The 12,128-nt window shown below is 23.6% G+C and overlaps 4 protein-coding genes across 4 annotated transcripts; 3 read left to right on the forward strand and 1 right to left on the reverse strand. All coding sequences in view use genetic code 6, as the record gives it.

Annotated features, from left to right (window-relative positions):
* Nucleotides 1-366: 366 nt before the first annotated feature.
* TTHERM_00675730 (hypothetical protein) lies at nucleotides 367-3,795 on the reverse strand (the record flags this gene model as incomplete). The annotated part of the gene is made up of 2 exons (XM_001015045.2): nucleotides 367-1,294; nucleotides 1,700-3,795. 2 exons carry the CDS (start codon nucleotides 3,793-3,795, stop codon nucleotides 367-369), a joined length of 3,024 nt encoding a protein of 1,007 aa, XP_001015045.2.
* A 2,642-nt stretch (nucleotides 3,796-6,437) lies between these two features.
* TTHERM_000675749 (transmembrane protein, putative) lies at nucleotides 6,438-7,033 on the forward strand (the record flags this gene model as incomplete). Its single annotated transcript, XM_012797436.1, has 2 exons — nucleotides 6,438-6,836; nucleotides 6,998-7,033. 2 exons carry the CDS (start codon nucleotides 6,438-6,440, stop codon nucleotides 7,031-7,033), a joined length of 435 nt encoding a protein of 144 aa, XP_012652890.1.
* Nucleotides 7,034-7,194: 161 nt separating this feature from the next.
* On the forward strand, nucleotides 7,195-7,962 carry TTHERM_00675750 (CNH domain protein; the record flags this gene model as incomplete). Its single annotated transcript, XM_001015047.2, has 1 exon — nucleotides 7,195-7,962. The coding sequence occupies one exon, from the start codon at nucleotides 7,195-7,197 to the stop codon at nucleotides 7,960-7,962; it is 768 nt and encodes a 255-aa protein (XP_001015047.2).
* A 30-nt stretch (nucleotides 7,963-7,992) lies between these two features.
* TTHERM_00675760 (hypothetical protein) lies at nucleotides 7,993-11,637 on the forward strand (the record flags this gene model as incomplete). Its single annotated transcript, XM_001015048.1, has 1 exon — nucleotides 7,993-11,637. One exon carries the CDS (start codon nucleotides 7,993-7,995, stop codon nucleotides 11,635-11,637), a length of 3,645 nt encoding a protein of 1,214 aa, XP_001015048.1.
* Nucleotides 11,638-12,128: the final 491 nt, after the last annotated feature.

The raw sequence follows: 12,128 nt of genomic DNA on the forward strand, positions 1-12,128 counted from the left end.
AGTTAATTATTTTTTATTTATCTATATATTCGATATTGTTATTATTATTAGTTCTTAGTAGAGTTTTGTAATTAATTTTTAGTTATTGTTTTTATATAACAACTATTTTTAGATTTTCAGCTACATTTTTATGTTTAATTAATAAATACTTTGTAATTAAATTTTTATATTCAGTATTAATTCATCCACTTATTTATTTAATTGTTCATCCATTCATTTTTTAGATTACATTTAATATTATATTGTGTTTTTTTTTGTATTTCATCAAATCATTTAAATAAATTCTAGCTGAATAATAAATATAATGTCTTTTTTATTCATTAAAATTATAAATTTTTAAATATTTGTTTTACTTTGTTATTTTTTTCAATATTTTCTTTTGTCATATTTTTTCAGTTAGGCTATGATTTCTATATCGTTATAGGCTTCTTTTAAGAAGTTAATCATTGCTAAATGAGCTTCTATGTCATGAACTTTACTTTATTCTAGCCAAAAGTCAGAAAGTTATTTAAGGAAATACTCAAAAACTTCTCCGTAATTTGGATGCTAAATTAGTAATTTAATTGTGTAATGGTTAAATTTTTTCTTTACAATATATTTTAAAAATTTGCTTTGCATTTCGTCAAATGATTCATAAATTTTTTTAGTTTTATTGTAATATGAGAGTGCAGATTCAATTTGTTATTAAGAATACCCAAATTTAGTTGGGTTTGAAATGAAATTCTTAAATGCGGTCATAATGTTTTTAGCAACATTTTTCTTTTTGTGTTTTTGTAATTGTTGGATACAGTGCCATTGTTCTGATGTTAAGTTACTCGATTTCACAAAAGACTCATCTTCTTCTACATTGCTTCTGGACATGTCTCTATCTTATTATTAATTAGAATCTAAGTCTTTGCAATAGCCATATTCTTAGTCCATCTGAATATATCTAGAATCTTCTTATGAATTCAAGCCAGATAGACAAAGATTATTATCTTAGTCTTATTTCATTTGAGTCTATTAACTAATTACAGATTAAACCAGTAATTCATTTCCTAACTTTATTCTAATTTTTGAATTTAAGGGTGCTACTGGAATCTTTTCATTAGATTTTTTATTTAATTATTAAGAAAATCTTTGAAAATGATCGCTCTTATTGCTTCTCTTGTAGTCCCAATCATTATATATTGTTTTAGCTTAGCAAATCTAGTAATTGGTAGAATTCAAATTTTCTCTAATACTTTTATCATTCTCGAAAGAACTTATTTGATGATCATATTGCTTCTAAGTTGCTTGGTAAAGCTAACTTGGGCTATTATTAATAAAAAAATTATTAACATTTTGAAAATTGATTAAAAGAAGGAAGTATTTATTTATTATTCCAAAAGCAATATTAATGATTTTATTTAGAAATTTAAAAAAACAATTAATGAATTAGAAATTAGTAGATAAATATCTACAATTATTTCTTTTTATTTTTACTTGAAATAGTTGAGAAAAATTGATTAATTTGCTGGGCAGATTCAACTTGTTACATCAAACACAATAACAAGATTGAGTAAAGTATAAAAAAATTAATAATTTTGGGGAGATAATGTAACATTACTGTTGATTGATAAAAATATCAAATATAATTTTTAATACAATTGCTCCTAAATCTCACAAATTAATTTAAAATTTTGCGATAACAAAAAGAAAAAAAGGAAGATGTATTTACCTAGATTTGAAGTGTAGACCATTATGATTTAAAGTGAGATTTTGTATCTTAAATTTTGTTGATTAAATAATATTCTGTAATTCTTTATCAGTTCTTCCTCTGAAGTGAATTCTTTAGAGGACATCATTTCCATTCAAAAAGACATAATCAGCTATGTTTATTTACTGTTCCGTGTGTAAGAGGTGGTTTTACTTGGTAAGCAAGTTAGACTCAAAATGTTATTAATTCATTCTAGCTATTCCTTTAATTGATAGCTATGGCTAGCGCATTTATTATTGCTATTATTATTCTGATTATTATAATTAAGAATTCTATTTTGGTATAATAATTTATTATTATAATTATAGAGATTCATCCATTATTTAATCAGTATTTTAATTTATATGAGGAAATATTGTTTATAATTAATTATCATAAGGGAATGAAGAAACAGGGCAACAAAATTTTTGGTCACTATATTAATGGGACTGCTCAATGCTAGTCTTAAAAGAGTTGTCCATCATCGCGCGTTGTTCAGAGGAATTATTTTACCATGAATAATCTTTATGTTATTAAAATGGTTAATCTGATTGAGAGGTGGATTTAGTCATTTCAGGTTTGCAGCAAATTGAAGATATTTAATTATCTTACTTTGGGATTTATGGAATGTTTTGAAAATCAATTTATTAGTAATGAAATGAAGGAGTGACATTTGAATTTATTTGAGAGAAATTTTAATTATTATTTTAAAAGAGAGTCTAGCTATTATTTAAATCTGAATTATCTGCTGGATTATTTAATTTGTAATTTACTTGATGTGAAGTCTTCTAAGCCAAGCTGATATCGTTATCACTGTTTGAAGTACTATTGTTAGGCTTTTGAAAGTTAAATAGAAAATCTTCTTCTTCTTCTTCTTCTTTTTGTGTTTATGTGTATTATATCTCACTATTCTTGTATTTTTTTAATTAATCGACTTCTTAATCGTTAATATTGTTATTTTCATTACACACATTAATCTAATTTTAGCTTTTTTCAATTTATAAATCTTCTTAATTAATTTGAAAAGCGCGATCCTATTTTTAGAACTCGTCTATTTTTATCAAAAAATTTTCTTCTATTTTATCTTTTAATTAAGATTATTATAATTATTATTATTACTAAATTTTTTCCTGCTCACTTTAATACCCATTTTCTTCATTTATAAATAACTATTATTAAGGTTATTCTATACAATTTTGCAAATAATTTTTCTCGCTTTTCAACTAAAATAATTACTGAATTTCCTAATCTTTTTACAAATTCAAAACTCTTAAATGCTCATTCTCAAATACATTTAGGTCATTCATTTTGTGTATTTTTTCACTAACGTCAGCTTAGTTTCCATCAGTTAAAGACAAAGCATTATATTACACTCTCTAAAAGCTAGGTTATTCTGCTTTTTCTTTGAAATTTTGCTGAACATCTTCATATTTTTACAGAGCTATCAAGCTGTAATTTTCAAGTTGTTGAGGAGCACTATTATTAAAGCTATTTAAATTTTTTTCTTCATCGTATTCATTATTGTTTGTTATGATTTTATTCCAGAATTAATCGGTATCAGTGCTAATCAACGAATTGTTCTTGCAGAACTAAGGAGCCTGCGCTGCAAAGACATTACCAATCAAAGACTCACTTTCAACATTTGGCTGTAGCTACTGTGAATTTTATTAAATATCCTCATTATTATTAAATTAGCTACGATTATTAATATTTGAAGAAGGTTCTATTACCAAATAATCAAGATTATTGTGCTCTTTTTCATTATTAATGCTGCTATTAAAAGGACTGGATTTTTATAAAAATCTAGAATTTGCTATTTGGTGATTTTGAGCATTTTAATAGTAGTTGTTGTAAATTTAGGGACTGACTGTATTACTTTAGTATGAATCAAAGTTTATATTATTATTATATTAAATTTTGTGCCGAGGAGATTCATAACAACTATTTTAATTATGACTTTGATGTGTTTTCATTTGGTTTTTCTCTGTTAACATATACTGTGGAGTATCCATTTATAATTATTAAGATTTTTATAATAACTATGGACTAGTAACTTCTGTAATCATCTAGGACATCATTTATCAATCAGTCAATATAGGATATGATGTTTCAATAAATGAATAATAATATTAAAGTCTGAAAATGAACAAGTTCAATAATATTTTAAAATCAATTTATTAATATAGATTGACTTTGATTGTATTTATTTGTATAACTCAACAATAACAGATAAAGATATGTATTTAGTGTAGTTATTAAATTAGTTAGATAGAATTTGTTATCGAAATTGTTAATAAGGTTATAATTTTCAGTGTTTTTTTTCTCAAAATATAAAGAAAAACCAGATTGATTGATTCTCGTTATTAATAAATACTCTGTAATTAATTAAAGAAAGAATTAATTTTTTTTTCTTAAATGATTTTTGTTTATCTTTGCTTGTTTATTTATTATAAATAAAAGTGAAATACTCTTTTTGAATTATTATCTTTTTTCTTTTCTAAAAATAGCAACAAACAACATATTAAATTTTTTGCCACAATTTCAATTAAATAAATATCTATAGTTCTATTTAAATTGTTTTTATTTTAATTCCTTCTTCCTTAATGCAAGGTTAAGCCTTAAATTTAAAAAAAATAACTAGTTTGTATTTTCATTATATTTTTAGTAATAAACTTCATAGCCACTAACAAATTAAAATACAAATAAATTATTTCATAAATAATTAGCAGATAAGCTATTTGAAAAAGAATAACTAATACACTTAATCCAAAACGCTTGACATATCTAAAATTAACAAGCACTTTTTCAAACAAAAGTATGTGTAATCACTAGATTTGATAGACAAACTCATTTAATTAACAAAAATACAATTATATTCACAGAATTTAATAAAATAAAAGTTTAAAATAGACAATAAGAGAGAGGTAACAAATCCACATATAATATTTATTAATTATTAATATTTGATAGACAATTAAAATAGATAAGTAAATTGTAACTCATTATCAAATAACAAATTTACTAATTGTAAGTTAAGAAATTTCAATCAATCACTACTGTACAGCTTTGAAAATTACATTTTTTACTTTTTATTTTCAAAAAAACAAAGCAGAATACTAATATAAAATCATTTTTACTAACAAATTAAAAACAAGTTATCAAAAGATTAATAAATATTGATCAAGCAAGAGTAATCTAAATAAGAAAGTCTTTTATTTTACAAGACATTTTAATTTTTGATAAAAATTTTAACTTAATTGATAGATAAATTTTTGCCTAACGTGAAAGATATATATACGTATGTATACTAATTTTCTTTTATTATTTTTATAACTTGTGAGTTTTTTCTATAAATCCAAATTTAATTCTAAATATAAATAAATTAATAATTGCATTAAGTTTCAATCAATCACTATTGAAGAGTTTTGAAAATTACGTGTTTTTCATTTTTATTTTCAAAAAAATAAAACAGAATACTAAAATAAAAAATGATATTTACTACCAAATTTAAAACGAGATATCAAAAGATTAATAAAAATTTGTCAAGCAAGAGTAATGTAAATAAAAAAATCTTTTATTTTACAAGACACTTTAATTTATGATAAAAATTTTAACTTAATTCATTGATAAACTTCTTATCTAATGTGAAAGATATTTTTCTAATTTTCATTTATTATTTATATTGCTTGTGAATTTTTTTATATAAATCCAAATTTAATTCTAAACATGAACAAATTAATAATTGTATTAAGAAATTTCAATCAATTAATATTGTACAACTTTGAAAATTACATGATTTTCATTTTTATTTTAAAAAAAACAAAGCAGAAAACTAATATTAAATTATTTTTACTACCAAATTAATAACATGCTATCTAAAGATTAATAAATATTGGCCAAGTAAGAGTAATCTATCTAAAAAAATCTTTAATTTTACAAGAATTTAATTTATAATCAAATTTTTAACTTAATTCATTGATAAACTTCTTACCTAATGTGATAGATACATACATATAAGTATATATTCTAAATTTTTTTTATTAGTTTTCTTGTTTGTGAGTTTTTTAAATAAATCCAAATTTAATTCTAAACAAAAATAAATTGATCCTTATTTATAAATTTTAGAACTAAATCTTCTTTTTTGATTTTAGAAATTAAAATCTAATATTTTATCTTTTATTTTAAAAATTATTTTATTTACGTTTAATAATAATTTGTTTTGTTTTTTTTTTTCAATAATAAAAACTTAATCAATCTTCATGCCTCATTTTAAATAAATTTATATCTAAATTTTTCTCCTTAATTATTTAAATCACTTATGCATTTTACCAATCCAATAAATCTTTATTTTATTTTAAAGAATAAATTATTATTTTTAAATTTTTAATTTAAAGCTTTCATATAATAGACTTCCAGAACATGAACCCACTAAATTTTTTTCTTGGCACTTTTTCAATTTTACACACAATTAATCTTAAAAAGAGGTCTTGGTATAAAGAAACATAATTGATTGATAAATGAGGATTGATGGTATGTATATTTAAACTCTAACTCAATATTTTTAATAACAAAAAATATAAGTGATTTAATTTATTCAAACAAAAGTTATTGATTGATTCTACTTTGGTTTCATAAAAATAGATAAAAAGAAAAATCAAAGCAAATTTAAATCAAACTCCTAACAATTAAAAAAAGATAAAGAATTTTTTATATATTCATAATGTTTATTTAGTATTTTTCAGTAACTTTAATCCTATCTCTGCTAGTAAGTCTTGTAAATAGCATAGTTTCAAGTTCTTATGATTTTATTTTTCAGCAGTATCATTTTCCTCCTTATTTACTTTTACAATAATCATAGATAGCTTCTATAACCTCCAACAAAGATTATACTGTAGTTGCTTTCTAAAAAGATGGTATCAAATGGATTGACAACATTAAATGTATCCCTATAGAAAATGCTTTTGTTTCATTGAATGGTACTATTATTAGCGCTATAGCAATTAGTTAAGATAGCAAATTTTTATTCACTTCAAGTGATAACAGGCTGTCAATTTATTCTGTCTCAACAGATAATAAATTTGCATTAACATATTTAAAATAAAGTGCTGAATAATATGGAGTAATCACAAATATATACCTCATTTAAGATGATAAAATAGCAATTATTCTCGGAGATAGAATAGAATAGAAATACTCGCACATATAAATGCACTCAGAATACGACTTAAAATTAATTTTATTTTTAATGTTTATATATATATTTAATTATGTATTTATAAGGTGTACAATCATTTTCGTTCTCATAATTAATAATGAAAAGACTAAAGATAAATTTAAGATTTATTTTTTTTTTGTTTTTTTGATTATTTTGCATACACCCAGTTTCCTCACTTTTTAAAGAGCCTGAAAATTTGATAAAAATAAAATGTAAAATCATGAAGATCTTCTCTTCTTATTTTGCCAAGTCCAAAAATATCATGGGATTTGTAAGAATTACAGATAATTTACAATGGATTTATGTTGCAGACTTAGATAAGGGTGTCTATGTTCTTAAATTAACAATTGAGCTAGATTATAGCTAGTAAGTAAGTAAAGTAAGTATTGTTTAAGCAGGTTGGGCTTATGCTCGCTATTGTAATTAAGTAGAAGTAAACAAAGAATTAACCTATATGATCATTTTAGAATCATGGAGAGGATTAAGGATAGCTCCTTTAGCAAATTTATATGCAGCAGATCCGAAAGAATATCCTATTACTCTTCCTTAAAATGATATTTGGTGGTATAATCTTCTCCAATAACCAGTTTTCTATGGATCTTACTTATCTAAGGACTCTAAATATTTAATTACAGCTATCCGCTCTCAAGGAATTATGATCTTCGATATTAGTGAACCTTTAAATCCTGCTCTATATTACTAGGTAAAAATATCTGGTTGTCCTACTATTATTGAAATGGTGAGTACATAAGATCTTTTATTCTATACTGATGGTTTATCGTTGCTTGTATTTAAGAGAGTTAAACCAAATATGAATGATGAATTTCCTAACTTATTTAATGGTCACCAATCTAAACTTTTTAGTTATTCCACTTCTTTTGCTTAGTGGCGGTGCTATGTCTCAGAAGAGCAAACTTTCATAATAAATGCTTAGTGCGGAGATGTTGACTTCCTTTAAATGAAAAACGGGGATCCCTATAATATATCTCTATTCAAGCGAATTAATGCATAATAGAATACTAGAACTTGAACTATGGCTTTTTCATAAAATAATCGCTACATGTATAGGCCAGTTAGAGAAAATAACTATTTTATGTACATTTATGATATTTATGATATATCTAACTATACAGACTTAGAATTCCCAATAGTAGGGAATATTACTGATGCTAACCCTCCAAGAGGAGAAGATTTAGTTTTCTCTAAAGATGAAACTCTTTTAGTTGTTAACTATGGGTAAGGAATAGTAATTTATGATTCATAGGACAAGTTTAACTTAAGAGCTTTAAGCTATTGGTTTATCCCTATTAATTTGAATGGATGGCCTTCATCAATAGTATTATCAGATGATAACAAGTATTGTATCGTTGCATCAAGAACGATTGGAACATTTTTTTTACTTGACCTATCAGATATTATGAAGCCAAGATTGGTAAATCAAACTTACACAAATGGGGCTGAGTTACTATTAAAATCTAGCGTATACACTAATATAGCATATGTCTGCGATGGTACTTCAGGTTTCGCTATTTTGGATTTTTAAGCTCTCCCATAATTCAAATTTATCAGCAGAATACCTGTTGATGGATGGGCCAATCACATGACATTAATCTCTAATGAAAAGTATGCTATTGTTTCTTCTATGGATTATAATGGTATGATAAGCGTTATAGATCTCAGCAATTTATATAATCCTGTTATTATAAGTAAATACATTGAAAATAATGAATAATCAATTGCTAATTGCGTCCTTAAAAGCTTAGAATATGGTTTTTCAACTAGCAACAAAGGTCTTAGAATTTTTCCTCTCAGAAGCTAAATTGCTATACACTCTTCATTTTACTTACTGACAGAAGATTCTTCCGTTAAAGCTATTTCAAATAATCTCTTAATCGGTTAAAGTGTATTAATCTAGCTTCTCCTTTTATATGCGACAGACGGAATGTAGATCTTGGATGTCTTTTATTACAAAAATTTTTAAAAAAGCAATCTTCCAAGTTGGATAGAATTTATAAAAGTTGATAATTCTATAAAAATGCTAGTCGATAAATAAGCATCTTCATCATCTTCTACTTCTACTTAAAATATTCTGATTATTTAAACTGCAGTGCCTTTTTAAAGTAATAGCTTTGTCTATGATGAAGTCCCTACAAATCTTACAGATAGTTAGTTAATATTTAATCTCCTGAAAGAAAAGGGTATTATTATGAATAATAATTTATTATCAGTAACATTTGATCCTAATAGCATTTCTATTAGTTTATCATAACTAGATTTACCATAAACAAATCGCTTGGTAGAACTAGTAATTCTCACCCTTTAAAGAGGTATTTACTATAATCCTATATCCTTCTCTGTCTCAAGCTCTTTACTTTTTTAACCTGATAATTTAGAAATGATAAATTCACTATCTTAAGAAGTTAGAGTGCAGATGACGATTGAATTAAACTCAGGAGGGACTTTTGTAGAAAAATAATATTCAGGAGTTATTACATCCATTTCTGAAGACGGTTAATCTATTCTAATTTATGGAACTCTTGATGCAGTGAATAAAGTACTGAAATAAAAGATATTTTATTTCTTAAGCCCTTTAATTACAGATGAAGTTAAATAAGCCTTAAAAGTAAATTTAGTAATTGTTGATGGTCTAAATGAAAATTTAATCATTAACTAAAACTTTATTGAAGCCACTAAATACTACCTACGTTAGAAATCTTACATACAACAAACATCCTCCCTTTAAAGTCAAATTAATGAGTAATTCAGTGGTTCAGAGATGACTGTAATAGAGTAAAATACAATTAATATTCAATTTAATACATTTTAAGATTCAGATAATTTTCCTATATCGTACGAAGTCAAGTTGATGTCTAATGAATAAGGAGTAGGTTTTATAGTATTCCCAATCGACTATTGGTTAAAATTCTAGCCTACTTCTCTGCAGTTTAGTGGAATAGCTCCTATATTTCTTTTAAATACAAAAATTACTATAAAAATGATAGCTACTGATGGATATTCTATTACTTCAGATATATTTACTATCAAGCTCACTAAACTACCATTTACATACGTGCTTAGCTTATTGCTTTAGATCTTAACTCCCTTAGTTAGTATTGTATAAATTTATAAATACAGATATTTAATAATCAATCTATTCTGTCATAAGAAGATAATTAGTTCAAAAGAGTGTGTTCATCCTAACCAACTATATATTAAATTTATCCTTCTATTAGGTAAGAATGTATTGTATGCCAATTAAATTGTTTAACTATACATAAAAGAAATTTAGAAAAAGAGAAAAAGTTCAATAAGGTTTTCTAATCTAAGTCTAAAATAAAGTGAAATCGCTCAAGGCGAAACTCAAAAATAAATTCAGCGTTCTCAAAATACTTTAAATATTAATAATAAAACTGAAAATAGGTTGTAATATGAACAAAATAGTTAATTTAAAGAAGCTTTTCCAGTTTTACAAAACAAATTGCCTGAAATATATGAAACTTATTGCACTAAAGATGGAAGAATAGACATGAACAGAGTTTTTAAAAATATTTAAAATAATAAAATACTTGATTAGTATATGGGTTCTAAGAATCTTTTTAGGAGTGGATGCTTGTAAAAAAACGAAATATTTATATTTGAAGGAGTAAGAGTTTTTCTTTCTAGGTTTGTTCTTGAAAAAGATGAAAAATTAAAAAACTTTTACTTGTTTTTAAAAAAATTATCTTTAAAATCTCAAAAATATTCGAACAATGATTGGTACAAAGACTATGTTGGAATATGCTTAAATCAAGGAGGAGATTCAAAATATATTGAAAATATAACTTTGGATCAAGTAATAAAAACTTATTAAGTAAAGTAGGATAAAATTATTTAAATTTTTGGTATATACTAAAAATCTGAGAATTTAGAAAATAAATTGGAAAAACTATAAACTCACTAATTAAATATTTTGAAACAAGTTTTGATAGGTGATTCTCTTGGAATAGTGAATCAAGAAATTGGATTTTTTAAAAAATGTTTTGGAGAATCCTTATGGTTAAGAAAATAAAAAATAAAGAGAATATAAGCCTATTTATAAGATACAGAGAGCTGCTTATTTAAAATAAAGAATTTATTTAATTGCGGATTTACACCTTATGGCATTCAAAAAAATTTGAATTTACCTAATTGGCTATTTTTTGAGCTTAAAAGAGGCTATATTATATTTAAAGGAACTCCTACCGAACAAGATATAGAAAAATTTTAAGTTCGAATCTCTGACACGTCCCACTACACAGTAAAGAAATTTGACATAGAAGTTACATAGATGTAAGAAGTTTAAGAAAATCGGTAAAAAGAGCATTCTATGAATATAACTAAATAATACCCATATTAATAAATGTAAACAGATTCTAATTTAATAAATAATAATAAATCTTTTAACTTGCTATAACAATAATAATATCTTATATAAAACGCCAAAATCAATATGCCATAAAATAATTGTGTTGATGATTTGAGCTTTAATCAATAACATCAAAAAGAATTAGCGAGAGAAGAATAATTTTAAATTAAGAAATAATAACAATATGAAGAGGAAGAGAAAGACGATGTAATGGAATATACTAATTATGGTTAGTCTCCATCATCTTAGAACCAAAATTATTTATTTTAGAGTAAGCCACATGATTTAAAATTTTTAGATTGGAGTAATATAAATATGTGAATAAGCAATTTTTTCAACCAAAAATTTGATGTTCTATTGTGTAAACTAAATAAAATTACAAAAAATTATTTTATTAAAAATTTTTTTAAATAAAATAAATATTTGAATTTATAATTAAATGGATTTAAATTTATTATTAATTTTTTTAAAAATTTAATTGTAGTAATCACTCGTTAATTCAGTTTTAAAAATAAAAATTATGTATTTTATAAAGTGAATATATCTTATTAATAAAAACTGTCAATTTTATCTAATCAAATATAAAAAACAATTTATTTAATTTTATTATTGATTTTTTTTTTAAGTTTTGTTTAATTTGTTTATAAAAATATATCACACATTTAAAATTTTAGCATTTTTAAATAATAAAATAATTAAGATAAATGAAGTGCTTTTTTTTGTTGTTGAAGATTTATGTGATAAAAAAACATATTCTTAAATAATTTTACAAAATAAATTTTAATAAATATTTTAATATAAATTAATTTTAT

The sequence above is a fragment of the Tetrahymena thermophila genome (assembly GCF_000189635.1).
Source record: "Tetrahymena thermophila SB210 genomic scaffold scf_8254658, whole genome shotgun sequence".
NCBI lineage: Eukaryota > Ciliophora > Oligohymenophorea > Hymenostomatida > Tetrahymenidae > Tetrahymena > Tetrahymena thermophila.